Source organism: Eleutherodactylus coqui, chromosome 13 (assembly GCF_035609145.1).
Source record: "Eleutherodactylus coqui strain aEleCoq1 chromosome 13, aEleCoq1.hap1, whole genome shotgun sequence".
Lineage (NCBI taxonomy): Eukaryota > Metazoa > Chordata > Amphibia > Anura > Eleutherodactylidae > Eleutherodactylus > Eleutherodactylus coqui.
Window position 1 is genome coordinate 67,958,428 of NC_089849.1, and position 17,954 is coordinate 67,976,381.

The 17,954-nt window shown below is 44.2% G+C and overlaps 1 protein-coding gene across 7 annotated transcripts in view; it reads left to right on the forward strand.

The window, feature by feature from the left end:
* EXOC7 (exocyst complex component 7) overlaps positions 1–17,719 on the forward strand; it is a 32,558-nt gene extending 14,839 nt beyond the window's left edge. For all 7 annotated transcript variants that reach the window (XM_066586064.1, XM_066586067.1, XM_066586071.1 and 4 more), the window contains 8 exons: positions 3,560–3,626; positions 11,250–11,315; positions 11,967–12,087; positions 12,979–13,074; positions 15,391–15,451; positions 15,534–15,575; positions 17,275–17,408; positions 17,523–17,719. In XM_066586064.1, coding sequence (XP_066442161.1) covers positions 3,560–3,626; positions 11,250–11,315; positions 11,967–12,087; positions 12,979–13,074; positions 15,391–15,451; positions 15,534–15,575; positions 17,275–17,408; positions 17,523–17,628 — 693 coding nt within the window. In that variant the 3' untranslated portion in view covers positions 17,629–17,719. The remainder of the gene's footprint in view (positions 1–3,559; positions 3,627–11,249; positions 11,316–11,966; positions 12,088–12,978; positions 13,075–15,390; positions 15,452–15,533; positions 15,576–17,274; positions 17,409–17,522) is intronic.
* The last annotated feature ends 235 nt before the right edge of the window (positions 17,720–17,954 follow it).

The following is a 17,954-nucleotide window of genomic DNA, read 5'->3' on the forward strand; positions in this document are numbered from 1 at the left end:
TATTAATGTTAGTGGAGTTTTTAAAAAAAACAAAACCCCGTAAAGCAAACAGGTTTCCGTTTGCTTCCATTCCATCATGTTTCCGTTTTATGGACTGAAAAATAGCAAACTTTGCAGCACTGATCTCTCTCATGTGCAGAAGCTTAGTTCCCCTTTCCCATCCTCTTTCAGAAGCTATGTAGCAAGAAAATGCCCACTCAATACTACACTGCTATCTCTCATCCTCTCTGAGTATCATTTGGTCTGGTGGTTCCCCATCATTGCTGACAAGAACAGCAAATTCACAAGGCGTGAATTACAGTCCTCTGTAAATGCGGCTTTCTCTGCTCTGTCCTTCTGATCTCCTCCACCATCCCTGACACTGTCATATAGTCCTCTGTAATAGTAACTTTCTCTACTCTCTGTCCTGCTGATCTTCTCCACCATCCCTTGGCACTGTCATACAGTCCTCTGTAATAGTAACTTCTCTGCTCTCTGTCCTCCTGATCTCCTCCACCATCCCTTGGCACTGTCATACAGTCCTCTGTAATAGTAACTTCTCCTCTCTCTGTCCTCCTGATCACCTCCACCATCCCTTTGCACTGTCATACAGCCCTCTGTAATAGTAGCTTCCCCAGTCGTCTCCACGACAGCACCAATTGAGATTGCCTCCTCCTAATAGGACAGGAACACACTGAGAGGTTAAAAGCTCCCCCCCTTCCCCACTTTCCTCAGTGTCTTCCTGTCCTGCCAGGAGGAAGGATCTCTCAGAGGAGCTGGTGGAGAAGCCAGCCAGGATTACTTACAGGTGGATCGGAGGGCAGTGGCTCACCCTGTCCTCCCTTCCAAGCCAGACGACTCCCGGGACGCCACATGGGGTGGTAACCCCCGGGCCAGGTTCCTCCCACGGCGGCCCATGGGGGGTACAAAGCGGGAGCCTCAGTCCCCCTCGTCCTCCCTGACGTCATCGCGTCTGCATCAGGAGCGGAGGGGGCGGGGCTTAGCGCAGGAGCGCGAAAATTTTTAAAAAATGAGAAGCCAGAACAAACCAGCGCTACAGGTCGCAGGGTGTCTGCAGCATCGGTATAGTAATGAGTGCTCCAGCCCCAGAGACAGCTGAAACCTCAGCCTCAGCGGCCGTAAGTAGCCAGTGCGGCAAAAAATACAATGCAAATATCCAGTGTATTGTGTACGGAAAAATTGCATATTTACCCGCAAAAATGCTTTATTTGTTAGGGGGATAAAAAAGACACCCCCCCCCCCCCCTCCCCCCAGAACAAAACTCAGAAAATGCGTGGAATGCGGGATAAAACTGCCAGCTACGTACCAGAGGCCTCTATGCAAGGCATGCGTAGCTAGGCTAATTAAAGAGGAATCGGGAGGACGTTAGGAAGCTGGTGAAAGAAGAGGTTAGATCAGCCCTAACGTCGCCAGCGAAACGCCAGAAAAGGGCGTATGTTCCTGACGAGCCTTCCGACTCCGAGAGTTCTATCGGGTCGGAGCAAGAGAAACAGGCGGCCAAAGTAGCCAGGAAAACGACCCTGCCCTTTGAGGACGCCGCACAGTTAAAAGATCACATGGATCGCAAAGCTGAGGGCCTTCTAAAGAAATCATGGGAGGCAGCGGCAAACATACTTAGGCCAGGGATCGCAGCCACTTGTGTGGCGCGAACTCTGGGGGTATGGCTAGAACAGCTACACCTAACCAATAAGACGCCGAGGGAACAGATCCTAAATTCCCTTCCGATCCTTCGTATGGCAACAAATTTCCTAGCGGACGCCGCGGCCGAAACTGTCAAACTCTCGGCGAAAGCTACAGCCCGGTCTAACTCAGCCAGAAGAGTGTTATGGCTGAAATCGTGGTCAGGCGACCTAGCCTCAAAAAATAAGCTATGTGCCCTCCCGTTCTATGGCCAGTTTTTGTTCGGACCGGACCTTGACAAGATTCTAGAGAAGGCGGCCGACAAAAAGAAGGGATTCCCGGGAAGAAAAGCCACAGAGAGGGAAGACCTTCTTCCGGGCCCCAGTGCAACAGCCAGAGGCCTACCGAGGCAAGGGCAAGACAGGCCGCTGGAGTTACCCCAAGGGGGGCAGAGGAAGGAACATCCTCTTTAACCCCCACCAGGGGGAGCCCAAGCAGAGACCCTGACGCCATCCCCGTAGGGGCAAGGCTGGGGAGCTTTGTGGATCAATGGGCCGCGATTTCCGAAGACCCATGGATCCCAAAGATCTTACAGCAGGGATACCGGATAGAGCTGGTGTCCCTCCCCAGAAGAAAATTCGTTATCACGGGAGGCTCCAAACAGTTACACCTACTAAGGCAAAGCGTTCGGGACCTGCAACAACTAAATGCAATATCCCCTGTACCGCAGAACGAGGAAACCCAGGGCCATTATTCCAGGCTCTTCCTAGTAAGGAAACCCTGTGGGAAACAGCGGATGATGGTGAACCTGAAACCTCTGAACACCTGCATCAGATACAGAAAATTCAAGATGGAGTCCATCTCCTCAACGATAAAGTTGATTCCCAAAGGAGCCTACATGGCATCCATCGATTTAAAGGATGCTTATTTCCACGTACCGATCCACGAGGGGTCCCGGAAATACCTAAGGTTCGCAGTGTATATGGGCAAAGGAATAGAGCACCATCAATTCAGATGCCTGCCCTTCGGGATCTCCTCAGCACCCAGAATCTTCACCAAAATTATGGCAGAGGTAGCCGCCTACCTGAGGAAGAAGTCGGTCCTAATAGTACCCTACCTGGATGATACTTTAATAATAGCAGAGTCCAGAGAACTCCTAACGAAACACCTGAGGATAGTGCTAGAACTTCTCCAATCCTTAGGATGGATCATAAACTGGGAAAAATCCAGCCTAGATCCCGACAAACAGAAAACGTTTCTGGGTATAACGCTCGACTCAGAATCGCAATGCTCCTGCCTACCCGAGGAGAAAATATCTGTCCTCTTGATCTCCTCCACCATCCCCTGACACTGTCATACAGTCCTCTGTAATAGTAGCTTTCTTTACTCTCTGTCCTCTTGATCTCCTCCACCATCCCCTGACACTGTCATACAGTCCTCTGTAATAGTAGCTTTCTCTACTCTCCGTCCTCCTGATCTCCACCATCCCCTGGCACTGTCATACAGTCCTCTGTAATAGTAACTTTATCTGCTCTCTGTCCTGCTGATCTCCTCCACCATCCCCTGGCACTGTCATACAGTCCTCTGTAATAGTAACTTTCTCTGCCCTCTGTCCTCCTGATCTCCTGGCACTGGCATCCAGCCCTCTATAATGGCCAAGTGGAAATAGCTGTACATAATCCTTGGTTTTCCACAAATTGCTTCTGGATTTTGGCCTGGTTTTTGTTATATAATGATACTGTGTAATTTGTTGTGGTGTTTATCTGAGGTTGTATATACCTAATTTTAAGGCCTTTTTAGCACCAGATGTTTTCAATGTCCTGATATGTAAAACCATAAAATTCAAAGCGGGTGTACTTAGTTTCTCTCGTGGGTGTACTTTTTTTTTTTTTTAATTACCGGGTAGTCAAGCTCTTACTTATTGTCTTTTTCTCTCCAGGCCATTCTCTTCCTACAACAGCTACTGGAGTTCCAGGAGACTGCGGGAGCCATGCTTGCATCACAAGGTAACAGAGCTCCGTGTCCGGGGGCCACATCCATGATGGTTCCACAAGCTCCTTCATATAATAGCCGACATTGTTTTACATTTTGTTCTTTTACCCCACCTTGACTGTAAAACAAACATACTCATGTTTGACTCACATTTGCCCCATTTTACTCCTTGCGTTTGCATTTCTGTATATTTCTTTGTTAAAACGTGAACGTCGGTGGCACACACAATGCCTCGTGCCTTGGACTGGACTCGGCATGTCTACTTAAACTGTGTATACTTGATGGATACACTTTAAGTCTGCCACATTGAATGCTTACCTATCATCACGATCACCAATTCTGTCCATCACTTTATTCTTTATTCCCCTTTTTATTTCTATGTCCATCCGTCGTTCTTTTCACCCCAGTTTAGTAGATATTTATACTATTACTTTATTCATCTCTTGTCATTTACCTGTCTGTTGTTGCCTCCATCTTTCTTAGTTGCTCACGTGAGTCTTCCTACATTATTCCACTTTTACAAGAGTTTCTCATTCTTGTCTTATTCGAATTTGTAAACTCCATTTTGGCAATATCCGTCATTTTTACTTGGTGATTTATTCTTCTCTTTTTAGTGCACTAAACTGATATTCTGTTCCCTCCTGTTCTTTGGCCCCTCTCTCCTTCTTGCTTCTTTTTCCTCCTTTCCTCCCCTCCCTTGCCAATAGTTCTTGGGGACACTTACAATATTCCTATCGATCCCAGAGGTAAGCAGTGTAAGACTTCTGGGGGTTCCACCGTTCATCCTTGTCAACACCCATGCCTGTAATTTCTCGCTGCATGACTGTCAAATTCATTCCCAATTTCTCAAGAACTGTGGTATACATGGTTATTAACATTTCTGTGTCGGGTTAGGGTTCTTATCACATGGGCGTATTGTTACTGTGTATTACGCATGCCTATATCCCATACGTAATATGCGGTGAATGGAGAAGAACAGAGCGGGAAATTAAGAAAAAAAAAAAAATTACACTGCGCACATCATTCACAGGCATTCGCAGCCGATACGCGGTCTCTGATGGCATGCGTACGGGAAGACCGGTAGCATTGTACACATACGCCCATGTGAACGAGCCACCTAGGGTCATATGTTGGGTTTTTTTGCATTGTTTTAGTGTTTTTGAACTGAGGACCATATTATTGAGTTGACTTTCAGACCATAATTGGCTTTTAAAACCCACTAAGGTACTGCAGTAGGTTATTTCATCAAGATAAAGCATCTGATCATTACTGTAACATTTATGTTGATAATAACCAGGGGCGTACTCAGAAATCGTAGGGCTCCATAATAAAACCTAGTGTGGGCCCCTACTGAGTATTTCGGCAAATTTAACTTTTTTTTTTTTTTTTAATTTCTTTACAAACATGCACCGTACTTGTACGTCACCTGGCTTTGGGCTTTATACTAATTATAAATCAAAAAAAGAAAACTATGATTGCCAATGAACCATGACATAATAGACAAACCCAAACGACAGCGCGAATGCCAACAGAACAAACAGTTGATGCCCCCCATAAAAAGGCATCCCACATTCCAAGACAGGATAACTTAATCTGTTACACTTAATATAGTATTTGGGGGAGTCAACCCAATGACCCCACACCTTAGCAAATTTATCAGAACAGCCTTGAGCCACGTATGTCAATTTGTACATAGATGCAACATTATTGATTTCACGTATCCAGACAGCTCTAGAATCTTTTTTTTTTTTTTTTTAGTTTTTTTTTTAAGGATACTACCAATTAAGCAATATTACCTTTTATTAGCATAAAAAGCAACCATTTATATAAAGTAGTAGCTGCTACATTAACTGGGATGTCTTGCACAAGGCCAAAGAGGCGCACCTTGGGATATAAAATGTGTGAACGTCCCAGGTGTGACTCCATGAATTCAAGGAGATCACGCAAGTAGTCCTGCAGGACATGGCACTCCCAGAACATGTGTATGACCCACACCCATGAAACATCTCGGACAATCCACATTTGGGGACAAACACATAGTATACAATCGAGAAGGAGTGTAATAAATCTTATGTAGAAACTTAACCAGCAGGTCTCTCTGATCATCGGAGTCTATGTCTAGTATATCAGGCTCCCAAAACCCAAGAGCTCTTTTCCTCAGCGGGGCAAAGCGTTGTCCCAAGTATCTATGGAAGCTAGATGGTGACCTCAAATGTTTGCCCATCTCAGCCAGTCCCTCCAGTGAAGTCAAGGTGAGGGGAATGGCCAGACCAGCAAATTGTGCCCTAAGTTGAAGGTATCTAAAAAGCGAATCACCAGGAAGCTTCGTGAGAAGGTACAGAAATCCCTTTCTTCCACGATATCTGCGAGGGTGGTAATTACATAATGTCTCCAGGGTACCAAGTCTGGTAATTGTTGTAAGTGTGGGGGATATTGGATGCCCCATAAGGGGCGTGAGGGGACCATATAGTTGCCTCAACAGGTATCAAATGGAGGGAAATATTCAAGATTTTTACAGTGGCCCTCATGGGCACGAGCAAAACAATTACACGGGAAGTAGAACCTCTCAGTAAGAGACCTCCTAGACTTTGCTCCGGGCCCACTACTCTACATTCCAGGCCACCACTGGATTATAATCTGAAGAACACAGCCAGCACCTTGCATATACCAACTGGCTAGCCAAATAGTAACTGTAAAAGTAGGGAAGGGTTATCCCTCTTCCCCCTCCATGGGGAAGCAAAGAATTTCTAATTTATAGAGCCCCACCACAATATACAGAGGATTATTTTGCAGAGAGCAGTAAAAAAAAAAAAGTTTATGGATTAAAATGGGAGTATTATGAAATCTGAATAAATTCATCTTAATTACATTTATACGGCCTACTAGCGTCAGTAGGAGAAAGGTCCAACAGGTCTCATTGGGGCAAGGTTATCCTCATAAAAATAATCAGTAGACTTGTGTACCACTCTCCCTAAATAGGTCACCTTATCTGACCACCACAAGGCAACAGGTAGGGCCAGGGGTGTCGCAAACGAATTTACCGCTAACTAGCGGGTCTCATCCCAATTAACCTTTATTCCAGAATATATTCCAAATACATCAAAAATAGAGTGTACTGAAGTCAAAGAAGACTCTGGATCTTGTAAAAACACAGTATCCTCCGCATATAAAGCTGTAAGCTCCTCATAGGTCCGCTACTGAAGCCCTATGACTAACGTGTATATGTATGGATATGAATCGCAAGTGTCTAAATCTCAATGGCAAATAAGGCTGGAGACAGAGGGCAGCCTGGACGCGTGCCTCTAGTAATACAAAACTGCGTAGATACATAAGTATTAGTCCTGACCCGAGCTGCTGAAAAATAAGTGTTTGCACCCACCTAACAAAAAATGACTCAAACCCAAAATGAGTCCTCAGCGCCCATAGATATCTCTACTCCGAGTCGCCTTAGCTGGTCTATAAATACAAGAGTACTTTCCCCCAAGTTAGTGTGTAGGGTTAGTAAAAAGTTGCTTAATATTCAAAGCCGGAGCCCCTCAATACCTGGAGACTTCTTGTTTGGGAAAGATTGAATAGCCTCTATAGTTTCCTCTTGCTCCAAGTTCACATCTAAAATAGTCATACTGCTCTGGGAAGGGAAGGTCTGGAGGAATACAAGGTCCTATAAAAGGTGGCAGATACTTGATTGATAAGCTCAGGATCAATAACAGCTCCAAACATGTCCTGGACAGCCACAATTGGGGGTATAGTGATATCCTCACTAGCAAGTTAAGCCAATAAATGACCATGTTTATCACCCTGATAAAAACGTGTTCTCGAGAACTCAATCCGCAGCAATTTATACTCTCTCTGCAGATTATGATAGATAGGGTGATTCGCTGCGGTAGGATCTGTAACAGCAGGCTTCCACCTCCGAAAGACGGCGCTCCAGACCAAGTCGAAATAGCTGAAGTAAAGCATCCTCTAAAGAAGGCCTTAAAGACCTCCCAGTCCACAGACTCCGATCCCGAATTAATATTAACCTCCCAACAGACTTCTGTTTCCTGACTATATTCATAAACTTCTGGTTGATCTAGGCAAAGGAGACTAAATTTTTCACCTTCCCTACCCAATCAAGGACTAACTGAATTGGCAAGTGATTTGAGACACCCCATGGCAAATAAGAGACAACATACACCAAGAGAAGACACTCTAGGGACCCAAATCATTATCCAGTGGGGAACATATATATGTTAAACATATTACAAAAAAAGGGTTTAGAAACTACAAATGGAGAAGAAAAACTCCAACTACATGAACCCAAACGCTCATCATGGCCACCCTGTGATATACATTGTATATCCAGGCCAACGAAACAAATTTGGAGACCTGTTCTTGTACCCTGTGTGCATATAAAAGTGTATTTTTCACTCTATAAGACCCCCTCCTCTCCCCAACGTGCCAAAATTGAAGCTAGCCGATACTATTACAGGTTCACATGTCCTATGTACTGCTGCCCGTATGCTGCTGCGACTCCCCAGCCTCCACCAATCTGCTTCCTCCCGCCGTACCACAAGCGCCGCTGTTACAGAGCTCCTGCTGTGGAAGAGAAAGGAGAGGAGTTATAGTGGCCCTTCGTCGCCCTGTACTATCACCCTGGGCGAGTTCAAAATTTTATTTTCCTCTTCTAAAACCTAGATGCATCTTATCATCCGGTGCGTCTTATAGAGTGAGAAATTAGATAGCTAGATAAAAAGGTAAAAAATGAGTTCTCTAAAAATAGTATGAAATGTGCGCCAGAAAACAACGCAGCAAAGATTTATTTTGGCGGCACGAGAAAAAAAAATGTTTAGGGGCATGTAAAACACCAAATGTGCAAAATTTCTAAAAAAAAAAATGTTTTGTCATTTCGGACTGAAACACTGTAGCCGTTAAGGGGTTAAGTTAGTATTTTTATAAGTCACGCCCTGTTAATACTGATGCATCGGGTGCCAGTATTTCTCCCCATGTGGCACATTAATCTACAGGACGCACGTCTTGTGGATGAATCTGGTTTAGATTAAAAAATGATTATATATATATATATTTTATTTTTTTTTTTAATACGCTAGTTCTACTCCGCACACCTCTACCCTATCGGAACTGTATCGGTAAACCTGCGTCAGGCTCCGACCCTCAGCCATGTGTTCCAATGGATTTACTGCAGCAGTTTGTGTGATTTAATACTGTTCCCAGATCATTTAGTAGAAGAATTTTTGTTTATACTGTCAACTTTTCCTCCACCGTATTTGGTTCGGCTTTGTCCTTGTGTACAAGACAGGTGGTCCGAGACTTTGGGTAATAGCCTATTTGTAGGGTATTTATCTGGCTCGGGGGTAACCTAATATGTTGGCGGCATTCATATTTGTCCAATTTCCTACCGTATATTGCTTCATATCTCGAGTGGGGTTAGTCAGCACTCCTGATGTGAATGCATCCACCAAGATTCAGACTCCTACGGCTCTTCATAATATCCGTCAGTCTGGTTGTCACAGCGACGCCATTAAAGAATATAAATCAAGAACCAGTGAGTCTTCGATTTACCCCAGACAGCTGCTCTATTAATTACCCGACGAGCCTGGAGTGCTCTAGAGAGGAGTTCAATGCCCAGTAGACGGAAATGGAAACCGATACTGGATTTTGTTGACATGTGGAACTTGTACATGGTGTCTATAAGGAGGCGTATGCTGCCTGTTCTTGTGTCATCCTCTCTCTATCCCAAGTCACAGGGCTTCATTTAAAAAAAAATAAAAATAAAAAAATTATATAATTTTTCAAATTTATTTTGAACCGTGAACATTATCAATTACTTCACAATATGAAATCAGAGTAGTTCCTGTGTAGTAGACCAGTCTCCATAAGTAGTACTAGGCATGGTTCTCATGTAGTGATGGCTACCACTAAGTTACCTGCAGCGCCACCAACATCTAGTCTCTACAGCAGTGGTTCCCAGCCGGGGGGCTGTGACATGCCCAGCTGGTGAATCAGAATTAGCAACATTGGGGATTAAATGGCTAATTGGCAGTTTATATTTTGTCCTAGTCATGGGTTGAGTTTTGTATACTGCACTTTCTATCATCCCATAATTGGCACTATGGGAAGTGAGAGGAGGGAAAGTGTCGTTGGCAGGCTCCACCCACAATGCACTGCAATGCCAGATAGGAGCGCACCCACTCGGGAACATGCATGTGCATGTCTAGGTCTACAGACTTCTACAAAAGTGTAAGATTACACTCAAACCTTTCTTCTTGGGTGTTGAAGAGGTTTCAGCAAATGTATATTGTGGGGTGGAGAGAAGTTTTGGCACATGTATACTGCTGAGGAGGGAGTAGAGAGGTTTGGTCATATGTATACTGCTGGGAAGGGGGTAGAGAGGTTTAACTGCACCTATACTGCTGGAGAGGAGGGGGTAGAGAGGTTTGGCCACACGTATACGCTAGGGAGGAGGGAAAGCGGTTTGATTACACGTTTAGTGCTGAAGAGGAGGGGGAGAGAGGTTTGACCACACGTATACTGCTTGGAGAGGAGGGAGGAGAGAAGTTATACCACACGTATATTGCTGGAGAGGAGGGGGGAAAGAGGTTTGACACTACACGTATATTGCCGGAGAGGAGGGGGGAAAGAGGTTTGACACTACGCGTATATTGCCGGAGAGGAGGGGGGAAAGAGGTTTGACACTACGCGTATATTGCCGGAGAGGAGGGGGGAAAGAGGTTTGACACTACGCGTATATTGCCGGAGAGGAGGGGGGAAAGAGGTTTGACACTACGCGTATATTGCCGGAGAGGAGGGGGGAAAGAGGTTTGACACTACGCGTATATTGCCGGAGAGGGGGGGGGGGGGGGGGGAAGAGGTTGTCCGCACATATACTGTTAGGGTAGACAGTGCATTGGTGAGAATTGGTGGGCTCTTGTTCATCTGGTAGGTGAGGGTTCTACAGGTGGCATTTATGGCATATGCTGTGAAGGGCAAGCTCTCTCCCTATATTGCTGACATGTGGTTTCACTGCAAAATGGCGCAGTCATTAACAATCAATTTGAAAAACTGCCAATTTGCAGTAAAACCGAATGTCAACATTGAGCTGCATTGAAAAAACCTGGTATGAAAGGGGATACTCTGTTTTTAGTAATAGTTTATTACAGGCTCTTGCCTTGGATTAGGGGTCCCCTTATCTCTGTCAGCTTGGTAGAGTTGGCCCCCATGGTGGTGATGAGAAGATGGGGGCACTGCGCCTAGAAACGGACACCCAGGTCGGCCGAGCTATTGTATGCTGCCGATCTGTGTGCACTGAGTGAACTTACCATACGCCATTCTTATGAAGGGTGCTGGGGAACCAATCCTGACTCAGTGGGGGTGGATTCTGTTGCCCCCTTGTGGTCAGACCAAGCCTGAGTGTCTACGATCAGCTTGTAGTTTTAGTTTAATTTTAGTAAATCCAGTATTTTACTAGTTGCGTACCTGCAGAATCTATCTCCATTTTGTCTTCCGTCCTACCAAGCCTCCATCATTATATCTCCACGCTGCGCCATGTTTTACGTGTCATTATTTGCTGATTCGCCTGCAGCCAGATCACTGGGTTTGATAATTATGATGTAATGATATACTATTCTCTGTTGTAGAGACCAGCTCCGCTGCCAGTAACTACAGCTCTGAATTCAGCCGCCGTCTTCTCAGTACATATATCTGTGAGTACGGGCACCTTCTGGGGTACATGATTAGGTGGCATTATTATATTGATTCATTATTTATCCAGTTATATGTTTAAAGGGTTTACTAAGAAGATGGAAACATGTTAGTGGTGGGCTAGAGGTTGGCATTTAAAAAGCTGGTCATGTTGGTCTCTGTTGGTAATGCCAACTTAAAGGGGTTGTCCGGTTAGCGGACAAGATTGCTGCAATAACTACAGCTGTCTTAAAATAACAGAGCAGTACTTACCTGTCCCTTGCCCTGCGGATCCACCGCAGTTGCCCTGCCGTCCTCCCGGTGATTGCTGTGGAAGATGGTGTCAGCAGAAGTGAACTGAACACTCCAGTGTCACCATTCTGAACTCCTGGCATCATGGCACTCAGGATGTGAACGCTGATGCCAGGGAAAATGGGCAGTGATCCTGCAGCCTCTGATTGGCTGCAGCTTTCAGGTGATTTCCGCTGATGACCTCTTCCACAACCATCACCAGGAGGACGGCAGGGCAACATCGCTGGATCCCCGTGGCAGGGGATGAGTAAGTACTGCTCTGTTTGCAATAGCTACAACTGTCCTACAATAACAATATTGTCCGATAACCGGACCACCCCTTTGATACCAGATGTAATGGACCAGGCATTACTCTCTTCCAGGTAAAGTCCTTGGAAATTTGCAGTTGAAGCTCCTGTCTAAATCAAAGATGTACGAAGACCTGGCGCTGGGGGCTATTTTTCTGCACAACAATTATAACTATATCCTCAAGTCACTGGAAAAGTAAGGAGGAGATGTCTTTGCTAAAGTATTAGGGTAGCAAAAATACACTTTAATTGTATGCTTTCTGTTTTGGCGTTTTAAGCAGTATTCTCCATTCCTTGGGGTTTCTGATTAACCAAGTGATCTATTTTAAAATAAAGCGGTAATAGAGTATTGATGGTGGACAGTAACTCGCATCCCTACAGACGGCATAGGCTTCATTTAGGCAGCAGTGTTGAGGCCCATTTACACGTCATGATTATTGCTCAAAATTCGTTCAAATGAGCGATAATCCTTATATGTAAATTCGTTTGAACAATAATTTTAAGGGGATCTTAAAATCCCTCCTTCATCCACTGAGAGGTAAACTAAACGCATTTATCTCTCAGCAGACCGCAAGCTGTTATCTCCATGGCTGCAAGCAAATAACATTGAAATCTGCCATCAGCCACAAGCAGAACAATGCAGCTGTATGCACAGCTGGGCGGGTGATTAATCACAAGCTGGGCTCTGCAAACAGCTCCTGGAGGCCCTTTTACATGCAAATATGGATGATAAAGTGTTAACGGTCATTAACACTTTATACAAATAGTTTACAAAAATCTTTCAGTGGTTTGAAAGATTATTTTTGCGTGTAAATGGGCTTTAATCATATTATCAGATGAGGAGACAGTATGCTCCATACGTGGTTGTCCTGGGCAAGGTGTTCCCACCATCTTCTGTGACTCTACTATTTTCATTATTCCTATCCTAGTGTTAGCTTGTGATGTGCTGGATAATGCGGGGGGGGGGGGGGGGGGGGAAGAAGCAAAAACAATATAGAAAGATTACAAGATGACGTTTAAGAAGACCTTGGCTCTGATTTTGCATTGGGCCTTATCTAACACGGTAGGAATTGTTATTTCCGCACAGGTCGGAGCTCATGCAGTTGGTTTCGGTGACCCAAAAGGATCCTGACAGTCTGTATCGTGAACACATAGAACAGCAGATCCAAATCTACCAACGAAGGTTTCTGTCCCTTTTATTAAAGTATTCTTGCAATATATTGTGCTGAGCAAATTTGCATTTGAAAATGGGAGCATATATCCAATGACTACAAGTGACTGCAGGCCCCTTTACACGGAGGGATTAGCATTCAAAAAAATGTTCAAATGTGCAAAAATGAAGGAATCATTCAGTGTAAATGCAGCCAAACGATCGAGTGATATATTCGCTTTTTGTTCTTTGTTCATTTTATGCAGGCGTGAAAATCATCACTGGCGCGTTCCGTTTAAATACCGATCGTTTAGTCGTTCTTATTCACTTACACAGCAAATAAGAATGACTGAACGATTTGTTGTTTGATTGAACGAGCCAACAATGTATCTGCCTGTATAAACGGGCTGCTCAAGCGAATGAGCGAACTCCGATATTGTTCGCTTGTTCAAACGATACATGGTTTGGTGTAAATGGACCCCGAGGCTGGGCTCGGAATGACGTGTAGTAGCAGGCCTTGTGCTGCGACGGGTACGACAGTGAAGGGGACATGGCACTCCAGTGAACTCCTCAACCCCTTATGCTTAGCAGTGGGGACCTCCAGCGATTATACGTGTAGCCTATTGTAGGGTTATCAATGTCCTGGAAAACCCCAATTTTAAGTTATAGCTGCGTCATCACAGCCTGTTGATGTTCGCCTTTTCAAGCATGAATGATGTGGAATATATAGAAATTGCATGGAGAACGCGAATTACACTTATATATTCAAATCCTTTCGTGCATACGAAGTACATTCATACCTTTTCGTCGGCCTCGTCTTTCGACGGTTTTCAGTTTCGCCAATTCTTCAGTGCAGAATCTTGCCTGTTCTTTCGTCGCTTGCTTCTAGTTTCGCCACCGACCCATGTGATCTTGCTGCTGACATCACAGCCATTCATGGATTGCTCCAATCATAACCATTCGTGGATTGCTCCAATCACAGCCATTCATGGATGAATGGCTGTGATTGGAGCATCCAGCGCTGCCTGCGATTGGCTGAGCGGGCTATCACTCAGCCAATCAGAGCAATCTCTTGCTTGAGGAGAGGGATTTCAATCCCCCGTCACTAGCAAGATGCTGTGCCGGCTTGACAAGCCTGCACGGAGCTCCGGAGAGGCGCCCTCGGGACACCGACGGCATCTGCAAGGTGAGTATACGCAGAAACAAGTTGTGCCACGTTTTTGGCAGTGCTTAAACCGCTGCCCATTCATTTCAATGGGCAACGCAGGGCCGAAAACGCTTGTGTGAAGAGCCCAATTGAAGTGAAAGGGAGTGTTTAGAGCTGCGCTGAAAAAGCAATGCTAAACGCTGTACAAAAATGGGGTTTGGTGTGTTTTTGAAGAATTAATTGGATTTACATTGATTTAATTGCCTCTAGTTTCGTTGGTTTCAGGTTTAGCCAATTGCTTTCAGACAGATTACAAACAAAGCTAAAGGTTTCACTGTTTTATAGCTTATGTGGAAATAATTCAGCCGTAGGGACAAGCTGCCATCTTTTCTGCTTTATGTCTATGTGCAGTAGTGCTGGTGGCACATATTTACATGCCAAGTAAGCAATGCCCATGCACATTAGAGATAGTTACTGTCTGACCAACAGCTATTGCCTCTGACAGTAACAAAAAAAAGCAGCACATTAGCTTGTAGAACTTGTGTTCTTGTTCGTAGTCGGGGGGGGAAAAACCTGTTACCAGACACTTCTAGCAGCGGCTTATCTGCTTGGGGGAAGGTGGGGAGGTGAAGGATCAGGCAGTTGTAATTCAACTACCTGATCCTTGTCTTCCCTTACATCTGCCATCGGGAGAGAAATGACATGTGCATTAGATGATGAGCTGGACAAGCCAATGTGCATTTTCAGGAGGTAGATAATGTGGATACACGTTTGTGGCATAAGAAATTCTCTGTACGGCGGTGTCCGCCACAGCCAAGCTGGATCAGTAGAGGAGATGCAGCGGCTGCCCTTTGTAACGAGAAAGGTTAAACCGCACATGCACAGGGAGAGAAATAGAGGCGCTATACAGATAATGAGTTGTACACGCTCACCCGTGAAAAGGATCTACTGGAGGACGTATCCACTAGCAACAAAGTAAGAACAGCAAGCTACTAATAGGGTTTTCTAGGGGGCATTGTAGATAAATGATTTGTGAAAATTGATTATATTTGCAAATATTTATTATTTTTCAGAAAGTCCTCTGAACCATGAGTGACATACAGGGAATACCCCTTTAAGTTGAAGTATAGCTTCTCTGTTAACCCTCTCTTCTCTGCTGAAGCTTACTTGTGCAATACTAATGCTATTTGTTTTCATTCTAGCTGGCTGAAGGTGATTGACTACGTCAATGATAGGAACATGCCGCCTCTTCAAGGAGCGAAGGTGATTTGTAATGGTTTGAGGACATCGGTGTGTTTTAATGTACATGTGCATTTTCTCAACCTTCTACTCTTATTTATCACAGCTGAAGGACAAAGAGAGACAGATGATTAAGGAACGGTTTAAGGTACGTTAATGTGATTTTGTGTTCTGGACTTGTATGGAATCTGATTTGATACATGTCTTTATTTAACAAGTTACCATATTAATCATCAATAAAGTTGGCATCTGTCAGCCAATGTGTTGCTAGGGTGTAAAGAAATCGGGGGCACAATCCCCAAGACTTGTGTTCTTATACACAGTAATAATTCCTCTTTGTGCCCCCCCACAGTGTTAGATCTCTCTCGTCTGGTATTGTACTATAGAAAATACTGCAAGAAACTCCTCCAACTACAAAGCCTGGAGTCTGACTGATCCTACTCATGTCTGATCACAAGCTAAAGACATCATCAAAGGGCCTTCCGATTTTCCAGCAACCCTCCTATATGTGTGACTTGTCACCTGATAATACCATCAAAAGTCCTTTAGCCCTATAGGTAGCTCTTGCTCTGCTTTCCTTTAGGCTGCACCCGGGACACATGCCCCTCCTGCTGTACTCTAAGGGCCCTTTTTCATCAGACGATAAATCATTCAGATTTCTCCATCCAATGGGAATCTGAACAATTATTGTTCTGTCTAAATGCATGCCCCAAATGCATTCACTTTTCGTTCATCATTCAGTTTATGCAGGCATAAAACTGAACCACGGATTGAACCATGTGAACAGGCAGTCGTTCATTTTTGCACGACTATTTGGTTTACTGTTGTTATGGGAATCAATCATATTCTAGAATATTTCACTTGTTTGCTCCAGATTGGTTATAATGAGAAGCTTCATGCATGTATATATGTATTTGAACTCACGGATGCTCTCAGTCAGCCCCCATACCCTTCTGGTTTATTGAAAGTAAATACAATACAGCTATACTGAATATGATGCTCCAATTTCATGCATGCCCCTCCCAACATCATAACAACTCATGAATGACCTAGTATGTAAGGACGCTGATGATTAACATATTTTTACACCCCAGGTGTATGTCGCTATGTGAATATGTAATTCCTATTACAAGTAGCATAGACTTTATTAATATTCCAATCTGGACCAAGGAATCCGAGGGAGGAAATGAGGAGCAGCCCCTCCTCTTATGAGTGGTGGGCATCGCAGGTCTTTCTTACAAGAAACACATCTCAGGACTTAAAACTGTCTACAGAACTGTGTGTAGGAGTGTGTTGGAGATACCGCAGAGGAATGCAACACACACGCATTATACAGTACTGAACCAGTGAACCATCCCACTGCTAGCTATTTTCCATGAAGGTGTGTGTGTGTGTTTAAACTGTATAGGAGCTGTACACACAAAACGATAAAATGCCTTTAATCAAGACTATTTGTTTATCTGCTTTACTATTTTTATTCTAGATACATTAGAACAGTATGAAAACTGTCATAAAGGTATACACTAGTTTAAAATAAAGTAGGGGTGCAGAGCGAGAGCTGACGTGAGCAGGGCATTGTTGGTCAATAGCTGCATCCTTGTTAACAGATATAAGGATGAACCTGCTTACACTGAGTTTAATGTAAGGAGTCTTATCCTTCCTACTTGGTCATAGCCTTAGACTGTCTGCTCCTTTCTTCCACCTGCTTCTGTGTAGTCACAGAATGTAAACGGCATACCTAAATGACAAGTTATGAGTAAATGTAACAATTTGAAAGATTTTTATCTGTGTTAATGTTCTAATCCCACATAATGTAACATTACTTTCCAATTCTCCAAACAAATCAGGGTTTTAACGAAGGCTTGGACGAGATCTGCAAGATCCAGAAGTCATGGGCTATTCCAGACAAAAGGCAGCGTGAGCGAATCCGTCAGTCACAGAAGAAAATCGTGCAGGAGGCATATGGGGCTTTCTTACACAAGTAAGTATTCAGTATACCGGCTGCTGATTTTCAGTTATTAGGCTAGTATGATGTGCATATTCTCGCCCACACCCCATCATGTCATACCCTCTAATATCCCCTTTTTTCTTCTAGGTATGGAACTGGTGTGAATTTTACTAAGAATCCAGATAAATACATAAAATACTCTGTGGAACATGTTGGTGAAATGATTGAGAGACTCTTTGATACATCTGCATGAAGAATACGTCTTACTCAAGCTTGTATATATTTTGTGTTACACTATTGTACATAATTGAGAAACTAACGTAATAAACGCTAATACTGGTGTACATAGTATATTTTATTCAGACTTTTCAGTGAAATTACTCTGTGGGATGTTTTCATAAAGCTCAGAGCAGCACGTTCTTAGCAGTCCCACCTTATCATAGAGATGTGACTTACCGTGTTTCCCCGAAAATAAGACCCGCTCGAAAATAAGCCCTGGCTACACTACATAGGGGGAAAAAAACAATACTCACCTAGCAGGCGCCGTCCGAGTCTCTCCTAATGCTCTCCAGCAGGCTT